The 17,643-nt window shown below is 42.8% G+C and overlaps 1 protein-coding gene across 3 annotated transcripts in view; it reads left to right on the top strand.

Annotated features, from left to right (window-relative positions):
- The first annotated feature begins 4,906 nt into the window (after window positions 1-4,906).
- The window catches only part of LOC133640802 (probable carboxypeptidase X1), a 13,040-nt gene continuing 303 nt past the window's right edge, over window positions 4,907-17,643 (top strand). Inside the window, exons 1-14 of one of the 3 annotated variants that reach the window (XM_062034472.1) lie at window positions 4,907-5,298; window positions 9,471-9,540; window positions 9,940-9,979; window positions 10,146-10,285; window positions 10,353-10,437; window positions 11,833-11,983; window positions 12,048-12,124; window positions 12,181-12,304; window positions 13,288-13,484; window positions 13,544-13,723; window positions 13,782-14,076; window positions 14,953-15,092; window positions 17,039-17,141; window positions 17,212-17,643. The exon at window positions 17,212-17,643 is cut by the window's right edge and continues 303 nt beyond it. In XM_062034472.1, coding sequence (XP_061890456.1) covers window positions 4,947-5,298; window positions 9,471-9,540; window positions 9,940-9,979; window positions 10,146-10,285; window positions 10,353-10,437; window positions 11,833-11,983; window positions 12,048-12,124; window positions 12,181-12,304; window positions 13,288-13,484; window positions 13,544-13,723; window positions 13,782-14,076; window positions 14,953-15,092; window positions 17,039-17,141; window positions 17,212-17,543 — 2,286 coding nt within the window. In that variant the 5' untranslated portion in view covers window positions 4,907-4,946 and the 3' untranslated portion in view covers window positions 17,544-17,643. Of the gene's footprint in view, window positions 5,299-9,470; window positions 9,541-9,869; window positions 9,980-10,145; window positions 10,286-10,352; window positions 10,438-11,832; window positions 11,984-12,047; window positions 12,125-12,180; window positions 12,305-13,287; window positions 13,485-13,543; window positions 13,724-13,781; window positions 14,077-14,952; window positions 15,093-17,038; window positions 17,142-17,211 lie in introns of all 3 variants that reach the window. The other 2 variants (XM_062034471.1, XM_062034474.1) reach the window with 2 other exon arrangements.

Below are 17,643 nucleotides of genomic sequence, written 5' to 3'. Positions count from 1 at the left end.
TAACCCAACATTAAGTTATCATAACTCAACTTTTGGGTTAAATAATTCAACCCAATAGTTTGGTTGGGAATAACCCAACATTAAGTTATCATAACTCAACTTTTGGGTTGAATAATTCAACCCAATAGTTTGGTTGGAAACAACCCAACATTAAGTTATCATAACTCAACTTTTGGGTTAAATAATTCAACCCAATAGTTTGGTTGGGAATAACCCAACATTAAGTTATCATAACTCAACTTTTGGGTTAAAAAATTCAAACCAATAGTTTGGTTGGGAATAACCCAACATTAGGTTATCATAACTAAACATTTGGGTTAAAAAATTCAACCCAATAGTTTGGTTGGAAATAACCCAACATTAAATTATCATAACTCAACTTTTGGGTTAAATAATTCAACCCAATAGTTTGGTTGGGAATAACCCAACACTAAGTTATCATAACTCAACATTTGGGTTAAAAAATTCAACCCAATAGTTTGGTTGGGAATAACCCAACATTAAGTTATCATAACTCAACTTTTGGGTTGAATAATTCAACCCAATAGTTTGGTTGGAAACAACCCAACATTAAGTTATCATAACTCAACTTTTGGGTTAAATAATTCAACCCAATAGTTTGGTTGGGAATAACCCAACATTAAGTTATCATAACTCAACTTTTGGGTTAAAAAATTCAACCCAATAGTTTGGTTGGGAATAACCCAACATTAAGTTATCATAACTAAACATTTGGGTTGAAAAATTCAACCCAATAGTTTGGTTGGGAATAACCCAACATTAAGTTATCATAACTCAACATTTGGGTTAAAAAATTCAACCCAATAGTTTGGTTGGAAATAACCCAACATTAAGTTATCATAACTCAACTTTTGGGTTAAATAATTCAACCCAATAGTTTGGTTGGGAATAACCCAACATTAAGTTAGCATAACTCAACTTTTGGGTTAAATAATTCAACCCAATAGTTTGGTTGGGAATAACCCAACATTAAGTTATCATAACTCAACTTTTGGGTTGAATAATTCAACCCAATAGTTTGGTTGGAAACAACCCAACATTAAGTTATCATAACTCAACTTTTGGGTTAAATAATTCAACCCAATAGTTTGGTTGGGAATAACCCAACATTAAGTTATCATAACTCAACTTTTGGGTTAAAAAATTCAAACCAATAGTTTGGTTGGGAATAACCCAACATTAGGTTATCATAACTAAACATTTGGGTTAAAAAATTCAACCCAATAGTTTGGTTGGAAATAACCCAACATTAAATTATCATAACTCAACTTTTGGGTTTAATAATTCAACCCAATAGTTTGGTTGGGAATAACCCAACATTAAGTTATCATAACTCAACGTTTGGGTTAAATAATTCAACCCAATAATTTGGTTGAGAATAACCCAACATTAAGTTATCATAACTCAACCTTTCGGTTAAATAATTCAACCCAATAGTTTTGGTTGGAAATAACCCAACATTAAGTTATCATAACTCAACCTTTGGGTTAAAAAATTCAACCCAATAGTTTGGTTGGGAATAACCCAACATTAAGTTATCATAACTCAACATTTGGGTTAAAAAATTCAACCCAATAGTTTGGTTGGGAATAACCCAACATTAAGTTATCATAACTCAACTTTTGGGTTAAATAATTCAACCCAATAGTTTGGTTGGAAATAACCCAACATTAAGTTATCATAACTCAACTTTTGGGTTAAATAATTCAACCCAATAGTTTGGTTGGAAATAACCCAACATTAAGTTATCATAACTCAACTTTTGGGTTAAATAATTCAACCCAATAGTTTGGTTGGGAATAACCCAACATTAAGTTATCATAACTAAACATTTGGGTTGAAAAATTCAACCCGATAGTTTGGTTGGGAATAACCCAACATTAAGTTATCATAACTCAACATTTGGGTTAAAAAATTCAACCCGATAGTTTGGTTGGGAATAACCCAACATTAAGTTATCATAACTAAACATTTGGGTTAAATAATTCAACCCGATAGTTTGGTTGGAAATAACCCAACATTAAGTTATCATAACTCAACTTTTGGGTTAAATAATTCAACCCAATAGTTTGGTTGGGAATAACCCAACATTAAGTTATCATAACTCAACTTTTGGGTTAAATAATTCAACCCAATAGTTTGGTTGGGAATAACCCAACATTAAGTTATCATAACTCAACTTTTGGGTTAAATAATTCAACCCAATAGTTTGGTTGGGAATAACCCAACATTAAGTTATCATAACTCAACTTTTGGGTTAAAAAATTCAAACCAATAGTTTGGTTGGGAATAACCCAACATTAGGTTATCATAACTAAACATTTGGGTTAAAAAATTCAACCCAATAGTTTGGTTGGAAATAACCCAACATTAAATTATCATAACTCAACTTTTGGGTTAAATAATTCAACCCAATAGTTTGGTTGGGAATAACCCAACATTAAGTTATCATAACTCAACGTTTGGGTTAAATAATTCAACCCAATAATTTGGTTGAGAATAACCCAACATTAAGTTATCATAACTCAACCTTTGGGTTAAATAATTCAACCCAATAGTTTGGTTGGGAATAACCCAACATTAAGTTATCATAACTAAACATTTGGGTTAAATAATTCAACCCAACAGTTTGGTTGGGAATAACCCAACATTAAGTTATCATAACTAAACATTTGGGTTAAAAAAATTCAACCCAATAGTTTGGTTGGGAATAACCCAACATTAAGTTATAATAACTCAACTTTTGGGTTAAATAATTCAACCCAATAGTTTGGTTGGGAATAACCCAACATTAAGTTATCATAACTCAACCTTTGGGTTAAATAATTCAACCCAATAGTTTGGTTGGGAATAACCCAACATTAAGTTATCATAACTCAACTTTTGGGTTAAATAATTCAACCCAATAGTTTGGTTGGGAATAACCCAACATTAAGTTATCATAACTAAACATTTGGGTTAAATAATTCAACCCAACAGTTTGGTTGGGAATAACCCAACATTAAGTTATCATAACTAAACATTTGGGTTAAAAAATTCAACCCAATAGTTTGGTTGGGAATAACCCAACATTAAGTTATAATAACTCAACCTTTGGGTTAAATAATTCAACCCAATAGTTTGGTTGGGAATAACCCAACATTAAGTTATCAAAACTCAACTTTTGGGTTAAATAATTCAACGCAAAAGTTGGGTTAAAAAAGATTAACCCAGAATGTTGAGTTAAAATTGGGTTATTGTTTAACCCAACATTTTTTAGTGTGTGGGTTTCACTATGTAAAGCGCTTTGAGTCACTAGAGTTAAGTTGAGTTGAGTTTGAGTTTATTTCGAACACGCATGCATACAACATGATACATCACACATGCATGCATACAACATGATACATCACACATGCATGCATACAACATGATACATCACACATGCATGCATACAACATGATACATCACACATGCATGCGTACAACATGATACATCACACATGCATGCATACAACATGATACATCACACATGCATGCATACAACATGATACATCACACATGCATGCATACAACATGATACATCACACATGCATGCATACAACATGATACATCACACGTGCATGCATACATGATACATCACACATGCATGCATACAACATGATACATCACACATGCACGCATACAACATGATACATCACACATGCATGCATACAACATGATACATCACACATGCATGCATACAACATGATACATCACACATGCATGCATACAACATGATACATCACACATGCATGCGTACAACATGATACATCACACATGCATGCATACAACATGATACATCACACATGCATGCATACATGATACATCACACATGCATGCATACAACATGATACATCACACATGCATGCATACAACATGATACATCACACATGCATACATACAACATGATACATCACACATGCATGCATACAACATGATACATCACACATGCATGCATACAACATGATACATCACACATGCATGCATACAACATGATACATCACACATGCATACATACAACATGATACATCACACATGCATGCATACAACATGATACATCACACATGCATGCATACAACATGATACATCACACATGCATGCATACATGATACACCACACATGCATGCATACAACATGATACATCACACATGCATGCATACAACATGATACATCACACATGCATGCATACAACATGATACATCACAATTTCCAGTTTCTCTATACAACATGTTGGAAAAGGAGTAGGAAGAAACAGATCTTATTTAATCCTACCCCTTTTCCTTTACATAGCAGTTGCTAAAACTTTTGTTCACTTCCTGTTCTCAATTTATTCACAATATACTCCATAAGTAATAACAATAAAAATAAATAAATAATAATTAGTGAAGTAAGTTATATTTCATATGAAAAGCGCTATATAATGTAATATCTGTGATATTTGTGGAAGTGTACTGTGCCTTTAAGGGTTTGTGAACGCGCATGCGCGAGAGAGTTGGCGGGAAATATAATCCACTTCACTAATCCGAATGATGATCAGATTAAAAACACATTTTTTTCCACGTCCACGTGGCTAGTGGTCGATAAACCCTCCTGATTGGCAACCAGGGACTGGGCAAGGAGGCGCTCAGAAGTATTAGTCAAGTCACAGCAAAAAAAAAAAACAGACCGAAAACAGGAAACGGAACCAAAATAAGAGCGCTGGAAAGGAAGCAAGAACTAAACACTGGGAAAAAAACACGAAAGTCACGAAGGATCCGGGCAGGGATTCATTATTGTTCATGGTAAAAGTGTAAAAAAAATAAAAATAAAAATAAATAAAATAAATTGTTACAGCCACTTCCTGTGTGGAGTTCCTCACATGGAAGCAAGGTGGTGTTACGGAGGAGGTGTGCCCGGGCAGGAGGAGGGATGGCGGGGTCTAACTCTCTCCTCCTCCTCCGCGTCCCACATAACGTCGTGCTTCTCCCACGCAGTCCACAACGCCGCCGAAGCACGATGGAGAAATCCCGCTTGACGTGGGCCCTCGTCCTCCTCCTGGGGGGCTTCCGGGTGACGACGAGCCAGGCCACCACCACCAACACCACCACCGCCCCTTCGCTCCAACCCACGCGGAGCTGGACTCTGCCGGGGTCCGAGGGAGGTCAGGGGCCGACCACACCTCCCGGCGGAGTCCCGCACCAAGTCGTCACGCCGCGCGGCCAGGACGCCGACAAGCAGGACGGCGAAGATGACGCCGCGGGGGAGGCGAACGCCGGAAGAGGTATCATTTATTTGCGTCCAGCTTGATCAAATCAACTGTAAAACATGTTTTTAATCAGAAAACTGATCCGATGAAAAACTCTGCAGGTAACAGGAAGGTCAAAAGTGTGACTCAACACAGTCCTGTTACCTAAAAAGGTATTTTAAGTATTATTTTATATTATTTTAACATGTCCTGTCCAGGCTAGGCACGTTTATTTAGAGAGCACAATTCGTACACTATCAATGTCAGGTTGTGACGTTGATTTAACATTGAAATGTGGTCGTTTCCCAACCAATATTCTACAACACAAATACGACGTTGAAACAACATGCTTACTGACGACGTTTAAAGACCTACTGAAATGAATTTTCTTATTTAAACGAGGATAGCAGATCCATTCTATGTGTCATACTTGATCATTTCGCGGTATTGCCATATTTTTGCTGAAAGGATTTAGTAGAGAACATCGACGATAAAGTTCGCAACTTTTGGTCGCTGATAAAAAAAAAAGCCTTGCCTGTAGCGGAAGTAGCGTGACGTCACAGGAGCTAGTATTCCTCACATTTCCCCGTTGTTTACAATGGAGCGAGAGAGATTCGAACCGAGAAAGCGACGATTCCCCCATTAATTTGAGCGAGGATGAAAGATTTGTGGATGAGGAATGTTAGAGTGAAGGACTAGAGAGGCAGTGCAGGGTGTATCTTTTTTCGCTCTGACCGTAACTTAGGTACAAGCTGGCTCATTGGATTCCACACTTTCTCCTTTTTCTATTGTGGATCACGGATTTGTATTTTAAACCACCTGGGATACTATATCCTCTTGAAAATGAGAGTCCAGAACGCGAAATGGACATTCACAGTGACTTTTATCTCCACGACAATACATCGGCGAAGCTCTTTAGCTACGGAGCTAACGTGATAGCATCGTGCTTAAATGCAGATAGAAACAAAAGAAATAAACCCCTGACTGGAAGGATAGACAGAAGATCAACAATACTATTAAACCGTGGACATGTAACTACACGGTTAATGCTTTCCAGCCTGGCGAAGCTTAACAATGCTGTTGCTAACGACGCCATTGAAGCTAACTTAGCAACGGGACCTCACAGAGCTATGCTAAAAACATTAGCTATCCACCTACGCCAGCCCTCATCTGCTCATCAACACCCGTGCTCACCTGCGTTCCAGCGATCGACGGAGTGACGATTATAGATGCGGTCGGCGGCCCGGAGACGGAGGAAGTCAAGGTGAGGTCGGCGGCTAGCGCGTCTGCTATCCATCTCAAAGTCCTCCTGGTTGTGTTGCTACAGCCAGCCGCTAATACACCGATCCCACCTACAACTTTCTTCTTTGCAGTCTCCATTGTTCATTAAACAAATTGCAAAAGATTCACCAACACAGATGTCCAGAATACTGTGGAATTTTGGGATGAAAACAGAGCTTTTTTGTATTGGATTCAATGGTGTCCGAATACTTAGGTTTCAACGATTGACGTCACGCGCATACGTCATCATACATAGACGTTTTCAACCGGAAGTTTAGCGGGAAATTTAAAATGTCACTTTATAAGTTAACCCGGCCGTATTGGCATGTGTTGCAATGTTAAGATTTCATCATTGATATATAAACTATCAGACTGCGTGGTCGCTAGTAGTGGCTTTCAGTAGGCCTTTAAACAACAAAAATGTCTCCAAAGTGCTGCACAACAATATTAAAAACAATATTAAAAACAATAATCAAATATTATCCTTAGCTCCACCAATGACTGAATAAAAACAAATAAATAAATAAATATAGAACCGATATAAAAACAATATAAAAATAAATATGATTAAAAACGATTTTAAAGGGAAAAAACAGTAAATAGAAATCAAAATTAATTAATTAATGTTGGGTTCTGATGTTGATTTATCATTGAAATTTGGTCATTTCCCAACCAATATTCTCCGACACAAATACAACGTTGAAACAACATGCTTTTTGACGACAATGATTTGACCATTGAAATTTGGTCATTTTCCAACCAATATTCTACAACACAAATACAACGTTGAAACAACATGCTTTTTGACGACGTTAAATCAATGTCAGGTTGTGATGTTGATTTAACATTGAAATTTGGTCATTTCCCAACCAATATTCTACAACACAAATACAACGTTGAAACAACATGCTTTTTGACGACTTTTAATCAATGTTGGGTTCTGACGTTGATTTAACATTGAAATTTGGTAATTTCCCAACCAATATTGCACAACACAAATACAACGTGAAGTCCTGTGGGGAGTGCTCAGAGAGTATGGGGTATCGGACTGTGATTGTGGCGGTCCGTTCCCTGTACGATCAGTGTCAGAGCTTGGTCCGCATTGCCGGCAGTAAGTCGGACACGTTTCCAGTGAGGGTTGGACTCCGCCAAGGCTGCCCTTTGTCACCCATTCTGTTCAGAACTTTTATGGACAGAATTTCTAGGCGCAGTCAAGGCGTTGAGGGGATCTGGTTTGGTGGCTGCAGGATTAGGTCTCTGCTTTTTGCAGATGATGTGGTCCTGATGGCTTCATCTGGCCAGGATCTTCAGCTCTCACTGGATCGGTTCGCAGCCGAGTGTGAAGCGACTGGGATGAGAATCAGCACCTCCAAGTCCGAGTCCATGGTTCTCGCCCGGAAAAGGGTGGAGTGCCATCTCCGGGTTGGGGAGGAGATCTTTCCCCAAGTGGAGGAATTCAAGTACCTCGGAGTCTTGTTCACGAGTGGGGGAAGAGTGGATCGTGAGGTCGACAGGCGGATCGGTGCAACGTCTTCAGTAATGCGGACGCTGTATCGATCCGTTGTGGTGAAGAAGGAGCTGAGCCGGAAGGCAAAGCTCTCAATTTACCGGTCGATCTACGTTCCCATCCTCACCTATGGTCATGAGCTTTGGGTTATGACCGAAAGGATAAGATCACGGGTACAAGTGGCCCAAATGAGTTTCTTCCGCCGGGTGGCGGGTCTCTCCCTTAGAGATAGGGTGAGAAGCTCTGTCATCCGGGAGGAGCTCAAAGTAAAGCCGCTGCTCCTCCACATGGAGAGGAGCCAGATGAGGTGGTTCGGGCATCTGGTCAGGATGCCACCCGAACGCCTCCCTAGGGCGTTGGGAAGACTACGTCTCCCGGCTGGCCTGGGAACGCCTCGGATCCCCCGGGAGGAGCTGGACGAAGTGGCTGGGGAGAGGAAAGTCTGGGCTTCCCTGCTTAGGCTGCTGGAAGAAGATGGATGGATGGAAATACAACGTTGAAACAACATGCCTTTTGACGACGTTTAATCAACATCGGGTTGCGACGTTCATTTGACCATTCCCCCAACCGACAACATGGGTCCAACGTTAGACATCAACGTTGTCTCAGTTTACAAACACAACAATTTTTCAGAGTTGTTTTGAAGTCAGTTTTAAAAAGACATGTACGTCTAATCAATGTTGTTCCAATGTCTTGTAACTGCTGGGTGAAACAAGCCACTCTACAGTATAAGTGAATTATACGATTTAGAATTGAAATGATTTATTTCGAGACCGATTTACCGCAAGTGCTGACCAGGCAGAACGGCACGCATTCACGAGCATAACTGCCAGGGTGTTGCTGTTTGCTTTCATAAGGGTAATATACTGTATGTCCACAGAAGTGCAACTAATCACATTTATTTCAGCCTCCTTGCCAGATGTGTGCTGAGTTCCCCCCCAAGTATGCGGTCTGGACTCGGAGGCCCTTCTTCACCCTTTGCACGGATTTCAATCCGACATCAAAACACGGGGAGAAGCTGGTGTCCATTAGCCAAACGCAGGAGTCCTTAAATGTGTGATTTATCCCTCGTCCCGCGCTACACCAGACAACTTTACTGGAAAACACGCTTGAGGCGCTTCCGTTCCGTGATTCACGGCCGAGTTTACCAAAGTCGTGGCATTCCGAGCGTTGACTTTACACTCTCCGGGCTTTCTTGTTGCATGCCGAGCCTCCCAGGACCAACTTATCTGCGGTCTCGAAGGAGAAGTGGGCCTCTCAACTCCCGCTGAACTGACCCGCCATGATTATGCTGAGAGGCCGAGATCTCAGATTACAAGAGTTCTGCTTACTCAGGAGAATCCGGAAGAGGACTCGTTTAACCCCTCAGTGGTCCGTAGGGTTGTTCCATGTCCCCTAACGTGTCCCTCTCTGCGCCCAGGGTGTCCTCCCTTGGGCCTGGAGTCCCTGAGGGTAGATGACACCCAAATTCAAGCGTCCTCCTTCCAGAGGTTCAGTCTGGGTCAGCGCCGGAGACACTTCCGTTCCGTGATTCATGGCCGAGTTTACCAAAGTCGTGGCATTCCGAGCGTTGACTTTACACTCTCCGGGCTTTCTTGTTGCATGCCGAGCCTCCCAGGACCGACTTATCTGCGGTCTCGAAGGAGAAGTGGGCCTCTCAACTCCCGCTGAACTGACCCGCCATGATTACGCTTAGAGGCCGAGATCTCAGATTACAAGAGTTCTGCTTACTCAGGAGAATCCGGAAGAGGACTTGTTTAACCCCTCAGTGGTCCGTAGGGTTTTTCCATGTCCCTAACGTGTCCCCCTCTGCGCCCAGGGTGTCCTCCCTTGGGCCTGGAGTCTCTGAGGGTAGATGACACCCAAATTCAAGCGTCCTCCTTCCAGAGGTTCGGTCTGGGTCCTCACAGAGGCAGACTCAATATCCAGGTGGGGAAAGTTTTGGATGTTTCCGTAATTTATGAAATAGGTCAGGGAGTGCGTCTGAGAGCAATTAAAATCTCGACTAAGCTATTAGGAGACGCGGCCAAGTCCGTGGTTCCCGCGGAAGCTGACCCAAGCATTTCTGTGTGTGTGTGTGTGACGCTCATCTCAGTCTGGCATCGAGGACGGGGATCTGTATGACGGTGCCTGGTGTGCCGACTACAAAGACCGGAACCAGTGGCTGGAGGTGGACGCCCTGCACCTCACCCGCTTCACCGGTGTCATCCTGCAGGGCCGCAGCACCATCTGGAGGTCAGGTCGTGTCAGAGGGGGCGGGGGGAAGGTCTCGGGTGTTGTCCACTGATCCACCTCGCTGCAGGCAGGACTGGGTGGAGACCTACAAAGTCCAGCTGAGCAACGACTCCATAAGCTGGGAAAGCAGCATGAACGGGACACAAGAAGCGGTACGTCTTAGCATTTTTTTTCATGACAGTTTATGTCCAAAGTGTGGCCCGGGGGCCATTTGTGGCCCGCAGCTGGAGTTTTGTCGGCTGGAAGAACAAGGTTGGGATAAAATCAAAGAAGAAAAACAACAGTAATTGAACGGGCCCTCGCCCCCGTCGGTCACTTCCTTCCTGAGGCCACGACCCACTACCGAAAAAATTTAGGGACTCCCGAAATATAAATTTTTTCACCATACCTGATGCGCCTGCAATTATGGGGACTTTTCGTGCATGTTTGGGGCCCTTGCGGTGCTCTGCATCGCCCTTCGGCCCTAGTAAAATAAAATACAATACACTTTTATAATATAATTAAAATGTTAATGAAATACTATTTAATTTAAGTAAAATAGAATCAAATACAATTGTAAAATATTATAATTATAATTACAATTTTTATAAAATAAAATTATATTTAATTTTATTTAAATAAAATAACATTTTAAAATACTATAATTCTAATTACGAATTTAATAAAATAAAATTGTATTTAATTTTATAAAATTGTATTATTTAAAAAAAAAAAAAAATCAAATAAAATTGTAAAATATTATAATTACAATTTTAATAAAATACAATTATATTTAATTTTATTTAAATAAAATAAAATTTTAAAATATTATAATTATAATTAAAATTTTAATGAAATAAAATTGTATTTAATTTTATACAATTGTATTTAAATAAAATCAAATAAAATGTTAAAATATTAATTACAATGTTAATAAAATAAAATTATATTTAATTGTATTTAATTGTATTTAAATAAAATAAAATTTTAAAATATTATAATTATAATTAAAATTTTAATTTTATAAAATTGTATTTAATTTTATAAAATTGTATTTAAATAAAATCAAATAAAATGTTAAAATATTAATTACAATTTTAATAAAATAAAATAATATTTAATTGTATTTAATTTTATTTAAATAAAATACAATTTTAAAATATTATAATTATAATTACAATTTACATTTGATAAAATTGTATTTAATTTCATAAAATTGTATATAATTGTATTTAAATAAAATCAAATAAAATGTCAAAATATAATTACAATTTTAATACAATTAATTATATTAAATGTTATTTAATTGTATTTAAATAAAATAAAATAACAATTTTAAAATATAAATTTCCGGACAGTTTCCGGAAATTTAACGAAAACTTTCCACCCCTTTGCAACCCTAGTTAGAACGCAAAAAAAACCCCAACCTTTTGTCTTCTTGTCTGTGATAATAATTGTGAACGACAGGCAAAATTCCAACAAAAGTGCACTTCCCCTTTAAGAGCTGCCATAAAGTGCTCCTGGTTGTCACATAGTGCACCTGCTGACTAGGTGTTTTATGACCACAGATATTTGAGGGCAACAACGACGCAGAGACTCCGGTGCTGGGGATCCTTCCCGTCCCGGTGGTGGCACGTTACATCCGCATCAACCCGCAGAGCTGGTTGGCCGAAGGCGACATCTGCCTCCGAGCCGAGATAGTCGGGTGCCGGGTCCACGGTACGGAGAAATGACTCGTAAGCCAAAAAGACGTAGGTGTCAGTGTGGACTTGTCCCGTCGCAGAAACGCAGCCGGCGAAAGACGCCGCGCCGAAAGACGCTCTGGATTTCCGCCACCACAACTACATGGAGATGAGAAAGGTAAAGGTGAAGTTCCTGGGGTTGAAGCCGGGGTGTGACTGACTTGGTGGTGCCAGTTGATGAAGGCGGTGTCCGAGGAGTGTCCTGACATCACGCGCATCTACACCATCGGCAAAAGCTACATGGGCCTCAAACTCTACGTCATGGAGATGTCCGACCATCCCGGCAAGCACGAACTTGGTGAGGAAAGTTCTTCGTCATGTAAAGTGGATGTGTTTCTAGTCTCATATATTTATGTATATATATATATATATATATATGTATATATATATATATATATATATATATATATATATATATATATGTGTGTATATATATATATATATATATATATATATGTGTGTATATATATATATATATATATATATATATATATATATATATATGTGTGTATATATATATATATATATATATATATATATATATATATATATATATATATATATGTGTATAAAAATATATATAAAAATTTAATTGTCATTTTTTCGTGTTTTCTCCTCTTTTAAACTGTTCAATTAAGTGTAAATATCATTCATTATTAATAATAACATAGTGTTAAAGGTAAATTGAGCAAATTGGCTATTTCTGGCAATTTATTTAAGTGTGTATCAAACTGGTAGCCCTTCGCATTAATCAGTACCCAAGAAGTAGCACTTGGTTTCAAAAAGGTTGGCGACCCCTGATGTACATCAACTATATGATTTGCCTGAGAAGCTGGAGAGGACAAAAAAATAAATAAAAATAAAAATTTTTTTTTTTAATTTTTATTTGTGGCGGACGTAATTCTTTTGTGGCGGGCCGCCATCATCTTCAACAAAACTAAAAGTGATGCTAAATGTTCATTGATGAACTTCATTCATCATCATGTGTGTGTACTTCACATTGTTTTCAACTAGAATTATTCTCTATGAAATTTGTTTCGGGTGTCTAAATCATATTAATTATTTGTCATGGGAAAAATGGTTGTCTACCCTTTTGCATAACGAAAAATTCAAAAACCGAGGTACGGTACACCATTTGTTATGCGCAATGTTTGGCCGTGCGAAAGCTGAGACGGTTTCAGAAAACCGGAGCAAACTTTTGCCGAGTATTTTCGTTGGAAAGGGAACCCTACAAAAACCGAGGTACAATTGTATTTGCTTACTTCACGTGTGGTAACTCAGGTGAGCCGGAGTTCCGCTACGTGGCGGGGATGCACGGCAACGAGGTCCTGGGCCGCGAGCTGGTGCTCAACCTGATGCAGTACATTTGCCGGGAGTACAAGAAAGGCAACCAACGCATCGTCCGGCTGGTCACCGAGACGCGGATCCACCTTTTTCCCTCCATGAACCCGGACGGATACGAAGTGGCTTACAAGAAGGTACGCGCTGCTTCCGGTTTGGCGTTGGGCGACCTCGGCCTTATAAGGATGTTCCTCAGGGTTCCGAACTGGCCGGTTGGGGTGAGGGACGGTACAGCTATGAAGGGATAGACCTGAACCACAACTTCCCAGATCTGAACCACCTCATGTGGGACGCTCAGGAGGCGGCTGAGGACCCATCCAAAGTGCCCAACCACTACATCCCCATCCCAGAATACTACACCAAGGAGGACGCTCTGGTAAGGACGCCAAGTTCCTCTCACCAGGTGACCATCAATGACCACATCTACCTCCAAGGTTGCTCCAGAGACGCGTGCCGTCATCAGCTGGATGCAGGACATACCCTTTGTGCTGAGTGCCAATCTGCACGGGGGCGAGCTGGTGGTGACATACCCCTACGACGGGACCTACGGCTGGGCGCCCCATGCCGACACGCCCACCACCGACAACGCTTTCTTCCGCTGGCTGGCCACCGTCTACGCCTCCACCAACCTGGCCATGGCCAACCCCGAGCGCCGCCTCTGCCACAACGAGGACTTCCAGAAGTACAACAATGTCATCAACGGCGGCGCCTGGCACAACGTCCCTGGAAGTGAGTATAGAAAAACCAGAGCCGTGTATAGAGAGGGTATGGCCAACCGGGTTCCAAAGTTGGGACCAAACATGGCGCCCTGTAGTCACCAGAGAGGCTTTTGACCAATCAGAGAGAGTATGGCCAGACCATCACCTAATGATTGGTCAAAGGACGCCATATATGGTCCCAACTCTGAAACCGAGTTGGCCATACCCTCTCTACGTCCAGAAGTACAACAATATCATCAACGGCGGTGCCTGGCACAACGTCCCTGGCAGTGAGTATAGAAAAACCAGAGCCGTGTATAGAGAGGGTATGGCCAACCGGGTTCCAAAGTTGGGACCAAACATGGCGCCCTGTAGTCACCAGAGGGGCTTTTGACCAATCAGAGAGAGTATGGCCAGACGATCACCTAATGATTGGTCAAAGGACGCCGTGTATGGTCCCAACTCTGAAACCGAGTTGGCCATACCCTCTCTACGTCCAGAAGTACAACAATATCATCAACGGCGGCGCCTGGCACAACGTCCCTGGAAGTGAGTATAGAAAAACCAGAGCTTTGTATAGAGAGGGTATGGCCAACCGGGTTCCAAAGTTGGGACCAAACATGGCGCCCTGTAGTCACCAGAGGGGCTTTTGACCAATCAGAGAGAGTATGGCCAGACGATCACCTAATGATTGGTCAAAGGACGCCATGTTTGGTCCCAACTCTGAAACCAGTTGGCCATACCCTCTCTGCTAAAAACTACACAAGCACGCCCCCTGGTGCCCATGAACAGTACAGCTGATGACATCCGAATACCGATTTGGTCCTCTGTCTATTACATGAGTAGTGAAAGACTAATAATAGAATACACCGTCAACTATTTACGGATGGTAATTGTTGTGTCGCAGGTATGAACGATTTCAGTTACATGCACACCAACTGCTTCGAGGTGACGGTGGAACTGTCCTGCGACAAGTACCCCCACGCCAGCGAGCTTCCGGTGGAGTGGGAGAACAACAAGGAGTCCCTGATCATCTACATGGAGCAGGTCGGTTCTCGCCGTTTGCAACCAAAGGGTAAAAATGGAGGACATCTTTCTTCCGTTTTTTTTGCGTTCTTACCAATCAGGAAGTGACCACTTTCTGCCAGCCAATCAACTTGCACCGTGTTCAGCCTAGGGCCGGGCGATAGGGACCCGGTATTTTTAGGCCGAATCCCGATACACGATATATGTCGGTATTCTAAACAAAACGTGTTCAGTTTAAACTCCACACCGCATTACTGTTACTACCACTGTTCTGAAAATCACTTTTAAAAAGTAAGTCATTATAGTTACTCGTTCTAACTATCGGGGGATCACACTCCTCAGCCTTCCCGGTAAGGTCTATTCAGGTGTGCTGGAGAGGAGGCTACGCCGGATAGTCGAACCTCAGATTCAGGAGGAACAGTGTGGTTTTCGTCCTGGTCGTGGAACTGTGGACCAGCTCTATACTCTCGGCAGGGTCCTTGAGGGTGCATGGGAGTTTGCCCAACCAGTCTACATGTGTTTTGTGGACTTGGAGAAGGCATTCGACCGTGAAGTCCTGTGGGGAGTGCTCAGAGAGTATGGGGTATCGGACTGTCTGATTGTGGCGGTCCGCTCCCTGTATGATCAGTGCCAGAGCTTGGTCCGCATTGCCGGCAGTAAGTCGGACACGTTTCCAGTGAGGGTTGGACTCCGCCAAGGCTGCCCTTTGTCACCCATTCTGTTCAGAACTTTAATGGACAGAATTTCTAGGCGCAGTCAAGGCGTTGAGGGGATCTGGTTTGGTGGCTGCAGGATTAGGTCTCTGCTTTTTGCAGATGTGGTCCTGATGGCTTCATCTGGCCAGGATCTTCAGCTCTCACTGGATCGGTTCGCAGCCGAGTGTGAAGCGACTGGGATGAGAATCAGCACCTCCAAGTCCGAGTCCATGGTTCTCGCCCGGGAAAGGGTGGAGTGCCATCTCCGGGTTGGGGAGGAGATCTTTCCCCAAGTGGAGGAGTTCAAGGACCTCGGAGTCTTGTTCACGAGTGAGGGAAGAGTGGATGGTGGGATCGACAGGCGGATCGGTGCGGCGTCTTCAGTAATGCGGACGCTGTATCGGTCCGTTGTGGTGAAGAAGGAGCTGAGCCGCAAGGCAAAGCTCTCAATCTACCGGTCGATCTACGTTCCCATCCTCACCTATGGTCATGAGCTTTGGGTTATGACCGAAAGGACAAGATCACGTGTACAAGCGGCCCAAATGAGTTTCCTCCGCCGGGTGGCAGGTCTCTCCCTTAGAGATAGGGTGAGAAGCTCTGTCATCCGGGAGGAGCTCAAAGTAAAGCCACTGCTCCTCCACATGGAGAGGAGCCAGATGAGGTGGTTCGGGCATCTGGTCAGGATGCCACCCGAACGCCTCCCTAGGGAGGTGTTTAGGGCACGTCCGACCGGTAAGAGGCCACGGGAACGCCTCGGGATCCCCCGGGAAGAGCTGGACGAAGTGGCTGGGGAGAGGGAAGTCTGGGCTGCCCCCGCGACCCGACCTCGGATAAGCGGAGGAAGATGGATGGATGGATATAGTTACTCGTTACTTAACCAAAAAAGTAATATCATTACTAATGGAATGACTCTTCACTAAATGGGAAAGTAATTAAAGAGGGCGGCATCTGGTCAGGATGCCCCCCGGGACGCGTCCCAAGGAAGGTGTTTCGGGCACGTCCGACCGGTAGGAGGCCACGGGAAAGACTCAGGAAGACTATGTCTCCCGGCTGGCCTGGGAACGCCTCGGGATCCCCCGGGAGGAGCTGGACAAAGTGGCTGCCCCCGCGACCCGACCTCGGGTAAGCGTAGGAGTATTCCATATCATCGAATAGATGTGATGAAATAGGCTACTACTTGGTGACTTAAGGCTTATGCGTACTGTATTAGGATTCTGTAGGAATCCTGGGTCTATTTGTGGATGTCTTACAGCTCATGTGGTCTTCTCTCAGGTCCACAGAGGCATTAAAGGGGTGGTGAGGGACAAGGAGAGCAAAAAAGGAATAGCAGACGCTGTAATCAAGGTAGAGGACCACGAACATGACATCAGATCAGGTAAGGTTGCAGGTTTCCCCCTCAGTCAGTCCTGATCCCAGACTGAGCCTTGTGATGATGTCCCCTACAGCCGCCGACGGGGACTACTGGCGCCTCCTGAACCCGGGCGAGTACAAGGTGGTGGTCTGGGCCGAGGGTTACTTCCCGGCCGTGCGTCACTGCCACGTGGGGATGGAGCCCCGGGCCACCGTCTGCGACTTCAGCCTGACCCAGACGCCCATCCAGAGGCTGAAAGAGATCCGGGCCAAGGGGGGCAAGATCCCGCAGGACCTGCAGCTGCGCCTGCGGGCGCTGAGGTCACGGAAACTCCGCGCCAGCACGAAGGCCATCAACCGGCGCCGGGAGAGCCAGCGGGAGCAGGGGCGGAAGGCCCGGCGGGCCTCTGGGGACGGCAGATTATGAAGGGGACCGGACCAGGATTATGGTTGGGGTCATTTAAAGCGTCACTTCTCCGCATTAAAAACTTTGTACGCACTCACAACATTAGGTACACCTGTGGACT

Source organism: Entelurus aequoreus, linkage group LG23 (genome assembly GCF_033978785.1).
Source record: "Entelurus aequoreus isolate RoL-2023_Sb linkage group LG23, RoL_Eaeq_v1.1, whole genome shotgun sequence".
In the NCBI taxonomy this organism is placed as follows: domain Eukaryota; kingdom Metazoa; phylum Chordata; class Actinopteri; order Syngnathiformes; family Syngnathidae; genus Entelurus; species Entelurus aequoreus.
The sequence above is the reverse complement of the archived record's forward strand: the minus strand, read 5'-3'. Positions and strand labels throughout refer to the sequence as shown.